Consider the following 18,874-nt stretch of genomic DNA (forward strand, 5'->3'; position numbering starts at 1 on the left):
TTCAGAGGATAAAAGCAGAGGAAATACTTCCTAACTCATTCTATGTGGACAGCATCACGATAATACCAAAACCAGACAGACATCACAAAAAAACTACAGATCAATATCTCCCATGAAGATAAATGCAAAAATCCTCAACAAATTACTAGTAAATTGAATCCAACAATGTATAAAAAGAATTATATACGATCACCAAGTAGGATTTATTGCAGGTATGCAAGGCTGGTTTACCATACAAAAATCAATTAATGTAATCAATCATATCAACAGGCTAAAGAAAAATAACATGATTATATCAATAGATGCATAAAATGCATTTGATAAAATCCAATGTCCATACATGAAAAAAACTCTCAGTAAAGTGGATAGGGGGGAATTTTTTCAAATTGATAAAGACATCTACAAAAAGCCTACAGCTAACATCTTACTCAATGATAAGAAACTAGAAGCTTTCCCACTAAGGTCAGGAATAGGTCAGGATGTCCTCTTTCACCACTCACTTTCCAACATGGTGCTGGAAGTCCTACCAAATTCAGTAAGACACAAAAATGAAAGAAAATGTATATTGACTTGAAAGAAAGAAAACTATCTTTGATCACAGACTATCTAATTGTCTTGTAGAAAATCCAAAAGAATTGGGGGAAAAAAAACACAAAAAACCTCCTGGAACTAATAAGTGATTATAGCAAAGTTGCAGGATCCAAGATTAATATAAAAAAGTGAATTGCTTTCCTATATATCAGCAATGAACAAGTGAAAATTAAAATTAAAAATACACTATTTACATTTGCACACCCCCAAAATGAATTATTTAGATATACAACTAACAAAATACGTACAAAATCTATATAAGGAAAACTACAGAATTCTGATGAAAGAAATCAAGGGAGAACTAAATCAATAGAGAAATATTACATGATCATGATAGGAGGACTCAATATTGTCAAGGTATTAGTTCTTCCCAAATCAATCTCAGATTTAATGCAATTGCAATCAAAATCCCAGCAAGTTATTTTGTGGATATCAACAAACTGATATCTAGAATTGATTTTAAAGTTTATATGGAGACACAGAAGCCCCAGAAAAACCAACACAATATTGAAGGAGAAGAACTAAGTTAAGGAACTGATGCTACCTGACTTCAAGACTTACTATAAAGCTACCATAATCAAGGTTGGTATTGGTAAAAGAGTACACAATAGATCAGTGGAACAGAGTAGAGAGCCCAGAGATCTATGAATGCAAATATATTCAGCTAATCATGGACAAAAAAATGAAGACAATACAATGGAGCAAAGACAATCTCTTCAACAAATGGTGCTAAAATAACTGGATATCCACACGTGAAAAAGTCAATCTAGACAGACCTTAAACCTTCTCCAAAAATTAACCTGAAATGGGTCATAAACCTACATGTAAAACAAACAAAGAACTATAAAACTCCTAGAAGATAACATAGAAGAAAATCTGGATGAGTTAAGGTTTGGCAATGACCTTTTAGATACAACACCAAAGGCATGCCCCATGAAAGAAAGAATTGACAAGTGGGCCTTCATTAAAATAAAAAATTTCTATTATGTGAAGGACATTGTCAAGAGAATGAAAAGACAAGCCTGGGAAACCAGACTGGGAGAAAATATTTGCAAAAGACACATTTGATAAAGAACTATTATCCAAAATATAGAAAGAACTCTTAAAGACCAACAATAAGAAAACGAACAAACTGGTTTAAAAAAATGGGCCAAAGACCTTAACAGACACCCCACCAAAGATGTACAGATGGCAAACAAGCAAATGAAAAGATACTCCACATCATAGGTCATCAGGGAACTGCAAATTAAAAGAACAACGAGACACTACTACACATCAGTTGCAAGGGCCAAAATGCAGAACACCACCAAATGCTGGTAAGGAGTAGAGCAACAGGAGCTCTTTTATAGCTGGTGGGAATGGAAAATGGTACATCCATTTTGGAAGACAGTTCGGCAGTTTCTTACAAAACTAAACCTACTCTTTTTTTTTTTTTTAAGATTTTTATTTATTTATTTGAGAGAGAGAGAGAATGAGAGAGAGCACATGAGAGGGAGGAGGGTCAGAGGGAGAAGCAGACCCCCTGCCGAGCAGGGAGTCCGATGCGGGACTCGATCCAGGGACTCCAGGATCATGACCTGAGCCGAAGGCAGTCGCTTAACCAACTGAGCCACCCAGGTGCCCCTAAACCTACTCTTTTTTTTTAAATATTTTATTTATTTATTTGAGAGAGAGGAAGAGTGCGAGCGGGAAGGGGCAGAAGGATAGGGAGAAAGAATCTGAAGCAGACTCCGTGCTGAGCGCAGGTCCAGAAGCGGGGCTGCATCCCACGACCGGGAGATCATGACCTGAGCCGAAACCAGAAGTCCGATGCTCAACCCACTGAGCCACCCAGGTGCCCCCTAAACATATTCTCACAATACAACCCAGCAATCCCACTTACTGGTATTCACCCAAAGGAGTGAAAAATTATGTCTACACAATACCTGCACACAGATGTTTACAGCAGCTTTATTCATAATCGCCAAAACTAAGAGGCAACCAAGCGACCTACCTTCAGTAGGTGAATAGCTAAATAAACTGAAGTACTTCCAGACAATGAAATATTCAGCTCTAAAAAGAAATGAGCTATCAAGCTGTGAAAGGACAGAGAGGAAACTTAAATACACATTACTAAGTGAAAGAAGCAATCTGAAAAGGCTACATACTGTATAATTCCAAATATACGACATTCTGAAAATGGCAAAATATGGAGAAAGTAAAAAGATCAGTGTTCATCAAGGGTTAGGGAGAGGGAGGGATGAACAGAGCACAGAGAATTCTTAGGGCAGTGGAAATACTCTGTGTGGTATTTCAGTGGTAGATATATGTCATACATTTGTCCAAATTCATACAATATAAAACGTCAAGGCTGAACCCTAATGTAAACTATGGATTTGGAGTGATAATGATGTGTCCATGTAGGTTTATCATTCATAACAAATATCTAACTCTGGTGGGAGATGTTGATAATAGGGAAGGTTCTGCATGTGTCGGGCAGGGGGTATATGCAAAATATCTTTACTGTCATTCTGTTTTGCTGTGAACTTCAAACGGCTCAAAAAACAGTCTTTAAGGGGCGCCTGGGTGGCTCAGTCATTAAGCGTCTGCCTTCGGCTCAGGTCATGATCCCAGGGTCCTGGGATCGAGTCCCATATCGGGCTCCCTGCTCCGCGGGAAGCCTGCTTCTCTCTCTCCTACTCCCCCTGCTTGTGTTCCTGCTCTCACTATGTCTCTCTCTGTCAAATAAATAAATAAAATCTTAAAAAAAAAAAAAACAGTCTTTAAAAAATGCCAGTCTAAAAAGTTGCAAAAGTGAAAAATAAGAACCATAATTTCTCAATTTGAATCTCTGAGGTTGGGATGTGCATCACCAACAGCATCTTACAGTGGCCAGCAGAGCTGCAATCAGAAAGTCCTTGTCACAAACCATAAAAAAGATGAGCCTCCCATGTCACACTCATTAGGATGACTATTATCCAAAAGAATAAAACATAACATGTGTTGGTGAGGATGTGGAGGAATTGGAACCCTTGTATTATTGGTGGGCATGTAAAATGGTGCAGCTACTATGGAAAACAATCTGGTGGTTCCTTGCAAAATGAAACACAGAATTACTATATGATGCAGCAAATACCCCAAGGGTTAAAAGCAGAGACTCTGGCAGATACTTGTATACCATTATTCATAATAGCATTATTTGCACTGGCCAAAAGATGGAAATAACCCAAATATTCATCAACAAACATATGAACAGATAAACAGAATGTGGTCTATGCTTACAATTAAATATTCAGCCTTAAAAAAGGAGTGAAATTTTGATATCTGCTACAACATGGATGGACCTTAAAGACTTGTTCAGTGAAATAAGCCCAACACAAAAAGACAAATAGTATATGACTCCGCTTACATGAGATTTCTACAGTAATCAGTTTCATAGAGATAGAAAGTTGCAGGTGGTTGCCAGGGGCTGGGGGAACAGAGGAATGGGGAACTATTGTTTCGTTGCTACAGAGTTTCTATTTGGGATGATGAGAAAGTTATGAAGATGAATGGTTGCATACTACTGTGAATGCACTAAATGTCATTGAATTACACATTTAAAAATGGTGAAAATGAGGGGCACCTGGGTGGCTCAGTTGGTTAGGCGTCTGACTCTAGATTTTGGCTCGGGTCATGATCTCAGGGTTGTGAGATCAAGCCCCACATCAGGCTCTGTGCTGGGTGTGGAGCCTGCTTAGGATTCTCTCTCTCCCTCTCCCTCTGCTCACCCTGCCCCCAGCTCGAACTTGCTCTCTCTCTCTCAAAAAAAGTGGTTAAAATGGTATATTTTATGTTATACATATTTTACCACATTAAAAAAAAAATCACCCTCCAATTTGCATAATGCGTATTAGTGACTTGGAAGGAAATCTGGAGACAACACAGAAGCACTTATGTAAACTTTAACAACAAATGCCCTTAGGGAGGACATGGGAGCGGTATTGAATCAGTGTTTATTCACATTCCCTAAGCAGGGTCAGGTATAGGCTGGCTCTATGTTACCAACTGCAAAGCCAGCTTAAGAGCGCCCAGCACCAGGGGCGCCTGGGTGGCTCAGTTGGTTAAGCGTCTGCCTTCGCCTCAGGTCATGATCTCAGGGTCGTGGGATGGAGTCCCTGCATGGGGGAGCCTGCTTCTCTCTCTCCCTCTGCCTCTCCCCACTCCCCCCATCGTGCTTTCTCTCTCTCTTTCACTCACTCTGCTGTCTCTCTCCCTCTCAAATAAATAAATAAAATCTTAAAAAAAAAAAAAAGAAAAAGAGCCCAGCACCAATAGCTTTTTATATTTTACTGGATTCGTATTTAAAAAACTGTTTCATCTATGTTTTAATGGCATAGAAAATGCTGTGTGGAAAAACCAAGGCCTTGACAATGCTGAGTGGAAAACAAATTCAGAAGAGTGTCTTACAATCATTAACATCATAAATTCAATGAAGTTCAGTAATTCTTGATTTTGAAATAAGGTTTTTATCAATACAGATGGCTTAATTTGCTGAAATGGATAATACGTCTATAAAGTTTGCTCTTTGTTAAAAAGCAGCATGAACTGGAAAAGGATACTGTACCTGGGTAATTTGTCAAATAATTAATGTTACCAGGTCTCTGCTGTGGAAATACTCAGTTTATCTGTTTCTAAGTCTTTTTATTTCTAAAGATTTATTTATTTACTTGAGGCGGGGGGGAAGGGCAAAGGGAGAGAGAGAGAACCTCCAGCAGACTCTCTGCTGAGTGCAGAACCCAATGTGGGGTTCGATCTCAGGACCCCGAGACCACAACCTGAGCCGAAACCAAGAGTCGGACACTGACTGAGCCAACCAATGCTTCTTGGTTTAAAATTTACTTGGTCTGATATTATAAAAGCTACACCAGCTTTCTTTTTCATTAGAATTTACATGTACAAACATGCCATCCATACATTTATATTCAGTATTTCTGTATTCTTATATGTAAACTGTTTCTTTGGTAAACAATATAAAGTTGTTGCTTATAGCTAAATTCAGAGAGAATTAAATTTGCTTCTTATGGCAGACTGGGCTGGGGGCTCTAGCCATCCCAAATCACATTAATCCAATCAGTAATTAAGAAGATTTAAGTCTGGGTTTCAGTCTCTTTGGTGCTGGTCTCTTTCCAGTTCGCCCTAACTCCTGAGTGTTTTGTTGTTGTTGTTTATTGTCCAGTCTTCCTACTTGCACTCAGGTGGTGGTTGGTCTGACACAGTCTAGTCTGCTATTGCTGGAAGTAGAATTAAGGGAATTTTTGTAGCAAAATATTGTACAATGCGTCATATAAATCACCATTCATGTCCCAGGAAAGTCTTCAGCAAAATATACATTTTCCCCTAATGCTTTAATGAGGAAGAATTCATAAATGTTTTATGTGAAAACATGGTTGCATCCTGCTTCATGGTCAGCTTGAAACAAAAATAGAGGTTGCTAAACTTAAAGTGTCAGTATTAAACAAATGAGCAACTGAAGTGCATTAAATAATAAAAATAAACATTCTAATCCTAAACCGAATTTAATATTGACCTTGAATTCACAAAAATCATGAGCTCTGAAACATAACAGACATATTTCCAGTAAGCACAGCTCAACCATTGGCTATAATAAACTCAAAAACGCATTTTCCTCATTATAAGGAAAATGTATTGTGTGCTAAGGTGTTTCTCAAAGAGTTTCTTCGTTTGTTTTTGTTTTGTTTCGCTTTTGATAACATTTAGCCGAGTTACTCTTCAAGACAGAAAACTATTCTGAGTCCTCCCTCAGGGCATAATTTCTTCTTATCCCTGTATCATCTAAAATCATGGCCCTTGGGCGCCTGGGTGGCTCAGTTGGTTAAGCGACTGCCTTCGGCTCAGGTCATGATCCTGGAGTCCCGGGATCGAGTCCCATATGGGGCTCCCTGCTCAGCGGGGGGTCTGCTTCTCCCTCTGCCCTCTTCCCTCTCGTGCTCTCTGTCTCTCATTCTCTCTCTCTGAAATAAATAAATAAAATCTTTAAAAATAAATAAATAAAATAAAATAAAATAAAATCATGGCCCTTAACTTCAATCTTCATTGTGAGCTATGAACCACAAATTTGAAACTAATTTTATCAACAATGGGCATTACAAAATAGAGTGCTTTCAGGACCACATTTTCATATTCTTATATGTGGAGAGTAAAGGATTACATGAACAACTGTGCATGAAAACGTGTCTTACACGTAAAAATGTCATCCTCTAATGCGGAGGAAACCAAGGTTGAGAGCCCCTCCTTGACAGGGACCCCCTATCTACTGTCCAGCTCTGTGACTTCTGAAAGGCAGAGCTCCCAACACCTCTTTTAAGTGTTCGTATGAGAGAACCATTTTCAGTAATTTCATAAGCTATTGCTAAAAACATCCTTTTGTTCCAATCTACCTGTCATATCAGGATGGCTTTGGAAGTAAATATACTTTTATACTTATTAGCAATGGTGTGCTGGTAAACCAGTTCTCTGGAAAAACATAAGTCCTGATGTGAGCCGTTTGCAGATTTGCAGGGTGTGAATACTCCCTCCTTGGCCAGCTTCCAGCCACCAATGGGGTGCCACTCAGTGTGGAACAGGAAAGAGTTGCACACAATTGACTCCAAACAACTCCAGCACGCTACTGCTTCATGGGGATGGAGGGAATCTCAGAGAATCACACAAACTGCCACTCTTGCCTCTGAAACAACTTCCGTCACCGCAATATGTGTAACTGACTCACAGGACAACTTTATCACTGCAAAAGTCCATTTTACTCTTCAGCCAGCCTCCTCGGTGGTTCCGAAGTGGAAAATCAGCTCAAAATCGCCACAGAATCCTTAAAATAAATACCTCATTACTTGATTTTTCAGATACTCAAAATTATATCATTAAGTTAGAAACCAACAAGCAAGGTCCAAAATGTTAAATGTTATGTGAAAGAAAAAAAAATTCATTAGATAAACATGAATATAAGTGGCTGGCAAGAATTACAGTGGTCAATATTTAATTATCAGGCTTCTTCTAAAACCTTAAGTGAAACGTCTGATTAAGAAAATGCTGAAGTGAAGATATAACCTTTCCCCTAGCAAGGGCCGTATCTAATTGCTGTTTCTCCATTTTTACTAGTAAGACAATGCTTGCTAATTATCTGCCTTACTAGTATGAATAAAATATTTGATATGCTATTAAATATATATGAAATAATTTATAAGAATACTATATACAATAAAAGGGAAGAGAGTTGATAAACTAATGTTTTATTTTAAAGAAGTCATAGCTTTGGGATAAAAGTCACTTTTTTATCTGCACTGCAAAATGGACAAAACTAAACCTTAAATTTGGTCCCCTTATCAGTATTACTAGAAGTATTATTCTAAGAAAGATACTCTTAGATTGCTTATTAACATAATATTTATTTTTTCAGATTTATTTTTGGAAAGGGTAAAATTTCTTAGAGTCAGTTTGTTCCAGGGAAAATACTACCAATTACCACAGAAATAGATTTTTATCCTCCTTACCATCTTAAACAATTCATTAAAAAACACGTATACATATAGGTACACGATATAGATTGACTGCCTGGATTTGAATGTTATTTTTTCCACCCATTAGCCATGTGCAAGTAAATAATTTCTGTTCCTTTCTGAGCCTCAACTTCTTCATCTGTAAAATGGAAATAAAATTCCTACCTTGTATGTTTGTTTGGGGGATTCATGATAATGTCTATAAATGCAGCCTTTGGTACCTAGTAGACATGGAAATACCAGCTGTTGTTTCCAATGCTAAAAATCTTGGCTTTGCAGAATAACACATATTTGAGGAATGCTCACATTAGTCAACATGCTTATAAAAATGTTAAAACTAGTGAGTAAAACAAAAGTCTGACTGAGGTAGACTTTTTCTTGAGAATATGTCACCTGCTTCTTTAAAATATATTTTTAAATTAATTAATTTAAATTAAATTAAAGTTCCTTAGGATTTATCTTTATGCATCAATTCAGCACTGAAATTACTGGATTTTATTTTATTTTATTTTATTTTTTAAAGATTTTTTATTTATTTATCTGAGAGAGAGAATGGGAGACAGAGAGCATGAGAGGGGGAGGATCAGAGGGAGAAGCAGACTCCCCGCTGAGCAGGGAGTCCGATGCGGGACTCGATCCCGGGACTCCAGGATCATGACCTGAGCCGAAGGCAGTCGCCCAACCAACTGAGCCACCCAGGCGCCCTGAAATTACTGGATTTTAAAGGGGAGGGGCTCACCTTCTTCCATGGGGACACTTAATTCAACTAGATTATAAAGAATCTTGGATATACATGAATGACTTCTAAGACTTCACTGATGAATGGTAGAAATTTGAATTAAATGTTTCATTTGAAAAGAAGTCCCCATTTTAACCTTCTAGGCATCTAGTGACACTCTCTGAAATTTAATTATTAGCATTAAAAACCTAATGTAATTTGTGAGCTTCCAAGTTGGGTTTCATCTTTATTATTGGCATTACAATAAATTTAAGATGACAATGATCCTAAGAAGAATATACATGTATATGTGCATATGAAAAGAACATTTTATTTAGTTCTTTTTGTACTTAGTTTATTTAGCCTTAATAATCTGCTTATTAATCAAAAGTAGGGAAAGGCTTGGCTTGACTGTTTTTCTTGTCATTGCCAAACACCATTCACTTCCAAGTTCAGAACTGGAGATTTACTCATTTCAAAAGCTTTAATTTCTGTGCTTTATGAAACATAGTATCTTCGTTGACTATTTTTACCTTTCAAGAATAAAAGTTCAGTTTTTTGAATTTTTTCAATACATGTTTAATGAAGAGTATTTATTCATTTATTTAGTAAATAGCACAAAGTATTTTATGAATCATGTCCTATTTAACATGCATATGTAAAATACCTAGTATTCCTAGAACCAAAGAATGTTCAGATAGTTTTTTGTAACAAAGCAAAATGTTTGCCTACAGATTGTAAAATTATATCCAAGAAGTGAGTGGTTTGGCTGTTGTTGAATTAAACAAATATCCACACTGCTCTGGTGAGGGGAAAAGTGTTCTCATGTTAAGTATTTTTAAATGTATTCCAACTGATATTTTTTTCCCCTAGTGTTTTCATGTTCTTTTGTCCCCTCCCACAATGTATAATCCAAAGTTTTTTTGCTTATTGCTTCAGAAAATAGAATGCAGCAGGGTTTTTTTCCTCCTCAATTTTTATGTGTGTGTATGTTTTTAGTAAAGCTTGAACTTACAAGATTGGTATGGACTTTTAGCCTAGTAAAAGATTGAGGGAAAAACACAAATATCAGGGAGGTTCGTCCGAACCCTCAGAAGAGAAACAGATTCCTAAGAATGGGAAGATTCTGTGGGTCAGATCTTCTGTCTCTGAGAAGGGAATCTTAGGGAGATTAAGAAATGAGGAAGTGGGACTTGAGTGGCTACTACAAAGCAAAATAGTCGTTCAAGGACACTATACCCTAGAGAAGGCACAAAGCCAGGAGGTAGATTGAAATCTAGCCAGTCCTCTGCTTGATTTGTACTAGTGCAGTAATGGGCCTAGTGGAGGAAGGAATGTCTTTTCTCATTCCCATGAACTGGTGGGTCCCTGAATCAGGCATTCAGCACCAGGAATTCCTAGAGGATTTCTCAAGGATCTACGGTAAGGGATCAGAGGGGACCTGTGCCCTGATCCTTCAGGAGACCTAGGGTAAGGATCCCAGAGGAAAGAAAGGCTATGTGGTGTGGATTGGCATTCTTCTGGAAGTCCTATCATGGAGAATGCTGGTATGAGAGCAACAAGCTGACCCCAAGGGCTCTCGCAGAAATAAGGGAGGGAGCCCTAACTTGAAGAGTCTTGGTGGATATATGCATGAGACCTGCGTTATACAGAAGGATAAGATAAGATTATGGACATTTCAGTGGATCCAGCGAGGATAGAGGTTATCAACAAACAAGTGGGCTCCTTCCCTGGCACTGAATATCCCAGTCCCATGTAAGCAACACCCACCTCCACCCCGCCACCAAGAAAGTGGCTCAAACCCAAGATAAAGATGGGAGAAATCTCAGACTACTGAGTTTTAGTTTCTACCACTTTGGCAGAATGTGAGCCTCAAATGTAAATTTAAAATATGGGAAAATAGTCTCAGAGGGCATAATATCAGTGCCCTCACTGTGACATGCTTCCTTTCTATGGGATTCAGAAGAGATTAATACATTGTGATCATCTCTCAATCACAAGCAAATGACTGTTCCCAAAGAGGATAGATGGGCAACAAGAGAAGAAAGCATATAATGTTTGCAAATTTCCTGTCAAAAGTTCCTTTTGTTTGGAAAGTATCTGTGTTTGCAAGTTATGCTTTATAAGGCAAATTGCCATCAAGGGTTGTGAATGAATTTTGAGAGTCATGGTGGACATAGCCTTTGGCTTATGACTTCAAAAAACAAAAAAAAGCAATAGTATGAGACATCCCGTCCTATTGAGCAGTGGACTCTTGGCTACAGGTTGTATCCCCAGGGCCCCAGCTCCCAAAGGTATTGTGAATAGAGCATATTTGCAAGTCTGGATTATTTGAGCAACTGGAAGAATCTCATCTTTAACCAGAGGGTACTCTGAATGTACTTAGCCCTGTATTTTAGGGAGAGTAAAAAGACAGTATAATCACTTGGCTGGCCTTTTCTCTCTTGGTGTCCTGAAATATTTTGCTCCTTGTGGTCTAAAGGTATCTAAGTCAAGTCTGTCTCGGTGCTTCTCAAACTATTGTGTAGTGTCAGACCATTTAAAAAATTTTTCCAATTCATTGTGGATAAATAATTGTCAAAGCATAATAAAAATCAATTAGCTAGAAAATGAAATGGGAAAAAAAAGATGCACAAAATACAAATACAAATGTTTTCTTATCAGCCAATAGGCATAAAGTTACTCTGTCAATTACTATAGAAGTGTCTAAATGCTTATTCCCACTTCCTGTACTTCCTAGCCCCCGCCATGGGCTAGGAACAGGAAATGACAGGACATGTGTCGAGAAACGCTAGTCTAGCACAGAAAAGAAACACCTCTCATTTTAGAAGATCTTAAAACACCCATTAACAACAACAAAAAGGATTACTGTATCTTGCAAAGGATGTAATGCGCTGTTATATAATTTGTAATTGCTGTACATATTCACCACCACTGTACATGGGAAGCTGCCATATTTATATTTCCAGTCCTTAATCCTTCTCCCAAGTTCCACTCACGAATGTCTGGCTCTCTGGCTGACACCTTCTTCAGTTGTTTTCCTAAGATTTCAACTCAATATGCATCCCACAGTGAATTCCTCATCTACACAACAAACCCACTTCTTCTGTGTTCCCGCTTTATTAATGGCATTCTCCCTGCAGCCATGTAAAATGATCTTCATCTCTCCTTCTTGCTTCCTCCAGCTGCACCAATGCATTGCCATTCTTGTGATACTTATCATCCCAGTATCTTTATTTTTATCATCTGCATCCCCGGCCCTCATACCTCTCAAGGGGTCTATTGCCAGAGCCTTCTACTATTTCTGGGCTTACACTCTCCTGTGCATTAGCTTCATCCTTCTAAAGTTCAGTCCTGTTCATGCCACTTCTCTGTCTAAAAACATTTAGTGGCCGCTCCAGTGTTTACTAAACACAGTCTGGAATCCAAGCCTCTCCCCGGTTTTCTCCTAATGCCTTTTCACAAACACTGTGCTCCTAACAAATTGAACTCCTTATATGACATATAGTTTTCTGCCTCCATGATTTGCTCACACAGTTTTAGTCTCCTGAAATGTCCTTCCTAATCCCAAGACTCTATGTGTCCCAAGGACTCAAATTCCTGAGCCTCTCCCTTCCTATTATCTATGGACACCTTCTCCCCTAACCATGTGCACATGGCAATTTGTCTGAAACCTCTCCTGAATCGTTCATCTTATTTTTCTTACTCTTTGATGATAAGATTCATTTCCAATTGTTGCTCCGAATACTCAGAAGGTCGAGCTCTGTATGGGTCTTAAATGGAACAGGTATTTTATAAACACACGTTGACAGCTATGTTTTGAAAATCATATATTAATCTTTACCGAAGATCATAGCAATAAACTGTACTTTATACAAAGAATGCTGATGATGGGTGATAAGTAAAAAGATACTGAAAATGATAATTAGGAGCCAATAGTAATAACTACTTATTGAGTGCTTATGTCCCAGCCACCAATGGGAGATGTTTGCATATATTATCACTTTTAATGCTTACAATATCTCTTTGACTTGGTATTATTATCAACACCCATTTTAGGGATGAAAAGGCAAGGCTTAAAGACAAGGTGAATACTTAATTAGTATTCTATTCTTAGTATTCTCAGAAAAATTATAAAGTGGGATTTAGTCAAAGTCAATGTGACTTCAAACCTATGCTCTAAAAACTATCCTAATTTAAATTAACTAGTACAATTTCAGAACTATCAAGATTTTATATCCCACATTATAGGAATGTTGTTATGTACCTGGCACATATCAAGTGCTACATATATTAGCTACGACATTAGAAAAAAATACCAAAAGGTGTTCTTTAAATACACAGCAGAACATATAATTATTAGCTCAAGTATAATTTTTGAGATTTTTAAATATAACAAAGTAAAGAAGATAATTGAAAGCATAAAAAACGATTCCATAAGACAGTAAAAATAAAATTGTTTTCTTGGGTTGAAGCAAATGCTTGGACAATTAAGCAAATACGTGGACAACCAACTCAAATTATTAGTATTTTTAATAAAGGTAATGGTCATAAGAGTGTAATAGAAAGTAACAGTCATATGACCATTGTCTACCGAGCTCACTATTCATCCCTGTGGAAATGCAAAGTCCCAGTAGAAAACGTTACTAACTTTGGGGAAACTCTAAGACAACGAAACAGAAAGACTCAAGACAGCAATTATTCCTAAGGAAGGACATTTAAATTGCCTCTAAATTTTTATGCGATTACCCATGAAAGTTAATAAAATTGTTTTTTATTTTACATTTATTGTTATATTTTTTACTTTGTATTTATTGTTTTATTTATTGCATATGTTGTCTTCGGTGGCACAGGACAAAGAGTTTACAGTCCAAATAGGATGTAATATGTGAACATGAATCACAAGGCTAGCAGGTAGGAATGGCCAAGAGCTGTACAAAGGGTGGGCTGGAAACAATTTGTGATGTTACTGATTATTCTGCAGTGTCTGTAAATCTAAAAATTAAAAGTCTGATCCCAGAGTGGCAAATACATTTCTTCTAGGTATTATATCACAATCAGTGGTCGTACTAATGAAGGTAACCTTTATTTTCTGTCAGTTGTGATGAAAGATTAGAGGACTCTAATTTGTTCTCCCAAATAACGGAACTAAAAGACGCCTTTTAGTACAGTCAGATGCTAACTGTAAATGAGTTCTTTTTTTCGGTCACTCCTTCCTTCAGGTCCTCCTATCCTTTCAGGAAACATGCTCTCAAATGTCATTTCTGTGCCAAGAAACAGATGGTGATCATGGCTAACATTTTTAAAGCATTTCTCCATGTGTTAGGCACTTAAGATATTATTGCAATTAATTTTCAGAACATCCCTATGAGGCAAGTTATTATTATCAGCTGCATTCTATCAAGTAGGAAAACCTACAGTTTGGAACACTGAATAACCTGCCCAGAATTACACAGCTAGCAAGTGGTTTGAGATTGGAATCCCACTCTTCTGATTCCTGGGTGCACGGGCGTCACTCCAACCCTGGGCTGCTTCAGGAACAGATGAACTGAGAGATAAGCCCCTGCATTCGTGTTATTGCCAGCCAAGTTAACAAGCCCTGAAGGCAGTTACTGCAATAATTTCCACACTAACATGACTCTGACCATGGAACTCAATCACTCAAAAAAAAAAAAAGGCATTAATTATATGCCAGCAGCTATGACTTATAAAAGATAGAAATCCTTTCTGACCATGTGAAGTTCACAATCTACCAACATTCATATACATCTATATAGTTATTATCCATCTATATAGCTATCTCCCTTACCTACTGTTAGCAATTCTTACATTTCCAGAACAAACAGAATAAGACTTTCACAAGGTGGTAATTGTGTAGTTCAGAAGTGCAAAGAGGCAGTGCAGGGTGTGGGCGAGACTGGAAAACAGTGTGAATAAGGTGCACAGTGTAAAGGAAAGGCAGTAAGGCACGGGGAAGTGAGGGTGAAGACAAAAAGTGTGGGATCACATAGCGGGGAGTGCAAGAAGGTGAGGTGAAGAAGGGAACTCAGTATCCTCTGCCTCTGGTTCAGATGTGGCAGCCAATGCACCTCGTGGAATGCAAAGGGCAAGCCTTTCTTCGGTGGGCCATTCATTTATCAAATCCGTGGTTCAGAGATCAAAATTTGTCCTGCTATACAGCCAGTGTAGTAAAAAAAGGAAAAAAGAGAGAGAGAGAGAGAGAGAGAAGAAAGATCCAGAACTGAAAGAAAGTTTGCATATTTCCCCACTCCAATTAATTTCACTATTTTTAGTTTTAATAGAACAGTACAGAATCAGAATGTAAAATACATGGGTTTTCTTCAAAGAAATATAAACTGTGAATGAGGATTTTGCTTTGTAACTGAGTGTAATGGTCTTACCATTAGATTCATGTTTCCCAAGGGTTTATTTCCAGTTGTTTCCATGTCTCCATACTCTCTCTACCTACTGCTTTTTTCTTCCTACTCCTTCATTAACCACCTCCACCTCCTCATGTCCCTGGGGTTTAGAAAACTAAATACTCTATTTTAATATTAATCAAGCAGGCTAATAATTCGTAGCAGCTATCTGCAAACTGGCAGGTGAGGTTGTAGTTGTATAATGTAAATCCATCATTGAATGATGTCTGTTTATTCAATGTTATAAAGAGCCAACCCAGAAATCCAGGAGGGAAAAAAAATATACTTCAAGGAGCAAAACGTCTGTAGTATTGAAGGAAAAAGCAGCTTAATACTTTCTTTCTCCTTGTCCCTTTGTAAACTTTATAAATGAAAAAGGATTGAGGCATGAAAGGAAGAGAATATGAGGATTTGTGTATCTACAAAAGAAAAATGGTGCACTCAGAGGGCTGTCTGATGTCTCAGGAGAGTATGAACACGCATAATCAGAAAGATTCTTGAATGCTGTGCATATTATTTCTCATAGCAATTATCAAAAATTCAATGCCTGTACTTTCAGTAAAATTGGATACATTTACTAATGCAGAAGAGTCACTTCTGTATATAATGCCAAATACAGTGTCATTCAAAAAGTACCTATTAAAAATGTTCAGACAATAGAAACATGGACTAAGACGCTTGAGAACTGAAACCAGCACCCAGTTCTTTCCCTGGCCATGCTGAATGTCTGGGTGCCTTTTTGTATAAAGCTCTAAGCCTAGAGTTTAAAGTCAGTGTGTAAAACTGTTTGCTCATAAAACATTAACAGCATAAGTGTTAAGGGCCAGTAGACAATAACAAAGGCTTAATTCTTTAGGATAGGTATTCTAGCCACTTATCCAAATGCAATTGAATTTCCTTTGAAAAAAATCAATTGATTAATGCATTTCCTACTATGCTGTTTTAAATGAAAAGAAACAACTTAATGTTATTTAATTGTTTATTTTTGCACTGAGATGAATGTCACGCAGTATTGTGAAAATGCAGTTATTTAAATTGTGATAGGGTTAGAATCCATTTTAATGCAGAAGTTCTCCAATCCATGGGGGGGGGCGGGGGGGGGAAAGACCTGGTGGGGAAGAGCTTCTGTGCTAGCAGGACTGACTATTCTTCCTTCCCTAGGTTATAATGTAGACATTTCCATCTGTGAATGGGCCCCTCTGGCCTGCCTTTGACCATTTCACTATTCTTTTGTAGGATTCAGAAGGCTGAACATTTTTGTGCCCACTTAAGAATCGCCGTATGCTCTGCTGGTTAAAAAATAAAATTCACCTTAATTCTGAACTGCACATTTTTAGAGCAATGTTTTCATCACCGCTCTTGATGGTGGAAGGATTGTGTGTGTGTGCGCGCGTGTTTGCGCGCGCGTGTGCGCGTATGTGCGTGTGCGTGCATGTGTGTGTGTTGAGGACAGTGTTGCCCGATCTCCAGTGAAATGTTCCCATAAAGTCAGCCGGCGTTTCCGTAGTACTAGAGCGCACTATGGCAATAACTAGGAAGCTCTAGGGTATATGATCAGAAGTGTCCTGAGCATTACAAATCCCCTGTGTGTCAGATAATGTTGTACATATGTAAATTAATTAGATGTCACACAAAGAAAACCCATCCCATTTGGGATAAGGGTTGTGGCTGATCTTTGAAAAGTAGGCAAGCACCGTGTCTCACCCTGTCTTAAAATCGTAGCTGCCGAAGTGTGTATTCGGTTCGGCTGCACATCTGTCTTATTCTGCCCGAGCGAAAGGGACTCCTTTCAAGTCCCCAAGGAAACCAGGGTATCCAACGATCTAAATGAACGCTTCAGGCAGAAGAGAAACAAAATGCTGTCCTTTCCTTCAAGCCCTGCTTGGTCTCCCGTCCCTCTCCGCTAATAAACAGCGGAGGATTATCCTTGACGAAGTTGAGCAAAAGCACGTCGCAGCGTGTGTTTGAAAAGAATAGGAAGCCACGCAATAAGGCCTCAGGGAAAGTGCAAGGTTGGGGGGGGGGAAGGGGGTGCCCAGGGGAGTTAGTGGAGGTTACCTGCAAATAGCAAACTTTCCTAACGCGCGCCAGGCAAGGTGGGTGTGGCACGGAGAGGGAGGCGTCCTAACCCAGACAGACAAGGACCCCGCGGCTACTCACGCGTCTCCGCCGTCCTCCGCGCCGCTGTCCGAGGCCCGCTCCTCGCCGACGTGCGGCAGGGTGAAGAAGAGAGTCTTGGGGCCAGGCCCAGGGGGCACCCAAGCGCCGGGCTCTCGCTCTCCGGGGCCAGACCGGCGGGTGGTCCGTGGGCTCGCGGCGAGACTGCTGCTGCCCGCGGAGCCCCCGCCAGCGCCCGCAGCCCGCCGCGCCGAGGCCGCCAGGTGGGCGGGGGAGCCCGCGGCGCTGCAGCCCCCGCTGGAGGGGCCCGGGGGCAGGGGCTGAGCCCTGGCTGCTCTCGGGCTACCGGGCAGCGAGAGGGGGCTCCCTACTGCCTCCGCCGCGCGGCTCGCCACCGAGGCCCTGGGGTAAGAGGCGGGGAGCGGCGGATGGAGCGAGGCGGGCGGCGCCCTCGAGGCGGCGGGCGAGGCGGGCGCCCGAGCGCGCAAGGCGGTCAGGGTCAGGGCCGTGTGGAGCGAGGCGCCCGCGCTGGAGCCCGCCCGCCGTGCGGCGGCGGCGCCTCCCGAGGGGCTGGAGGGGGCGGCCGGGGGCGCCTGCGAGGCCTGGAAGATTTGGGCAAAGAGAGACCCCAGGTCCAACACAGCGACCTTCATGTCCCAGTCTTGGAGATGCTGTCCCCGCTGCTGCCTGAACCTCCAGACCACGGGAGGCCGGGCTGCTGGGCTCCATCCAGCGCCGCCCTCAGGGGTCCGGCCCGGCTGTCCCGGGCTGGGGCGGGCGTCCCGGGGTCCCCGCCCGCCGCGGAGCCTGGGGGGCCTCGGGCGCGCTCTCCCGGCGGCGGAGGAACCTCTCGCGGCGCTCAGCCCCGCGTAGCTTTAGCCTGACCTGCCCCGACGGCCTGGTCGGCCCGCGGCGTGCTGAGACTGCCGGCGGCGGCCGCCCTCTGTGGGCAGCAGCCCCTTCTCTGCCTCGGGCTTCGAGACCCGCGAGGGCCAAAGGTCTGGGAGCCCGGGGGGGGACGTGCCGCAGCCGCCCAGCGCCACCGCGGGCTGGAGGGTGACTTGGGCCTCCGCCCGCCGGAGATACCCCAACGGGCCCCCGGGACCGCGCGGCCGGTTGCTAAGCTAAACAAAAGCCCTGCTTAGCTCATTGCTCATTGGGCCCCAGACTGCAGCTTGGGGCTGTGTCCGCAAGGCACACACTGGCTCCCCTCCTTGATTCGCGCCTTAAAGGAACACTGCAATTTCTCCCTCACCCCGAGAAAGATAACCCTGGCTCCAAGATCTTGTCAAAAGACGTGGCAAGGGGGCGCCTGGGTGGCTCAGTCGGTTAGGCGACTGCCTTCGGCTCAGGTCATGATCCTGGAGTCCCGGGATCGAGTCCCGCATCGGGCTCCCTGCTCGGCGGGGAGTCTGCTTCTCCCTCTGACCCTCCTCCCTCTCATGCTCTCTGTCGCTCATTCTCTCTCTCGCAAATAAATAAATAAAATCTTTAAA

At 40.9% G+C, this 18,874-nt stretch overlaps 1 protein-coding gene across 1 annotated transcript in view; it reads right to left on the reverse strand.

The window, feature by feature from the left end:
* FAM149A (family with sequence similarity 149 member A) overlaps positions 1-18,413 on the reverse strand; it is a 53,832-nt gene extending 35,419 nt beyond the window's left edge. Inside the window, exon 1 of the mRNA XM_045879674.3 lies at positions 17,421-18,413. Within this exon, the coding sequence (XP_045735630.1) occupies positions 17,421-18,031 (611 nt within the window). The 5' untranslated portion in view covers positions 18,032-18,413. The remainder of the gene's footprint in view (positions 1-17,420) is intronic.
* Between the last annotated feature and the right edge of the window lie 461 nt (positions 18,414-18,874).

The sequence above is a fragment of the Mirounga angustirostris genome, unplaced genomic scaffold (assembly GCF_029215605.1).
Source record: "Mirounga angustirostris isolate CCGP_5_RB_7025 unplaced genomic scaffold, mMirAng1.0.hap1 SCAF_2, whole genome shotgun sequence".
NCBI lineage: Eukaryota > Metazoa > Chordata > Mammalia > Carnivora > Phocidae > Mirounga > Mirounga angustirostris.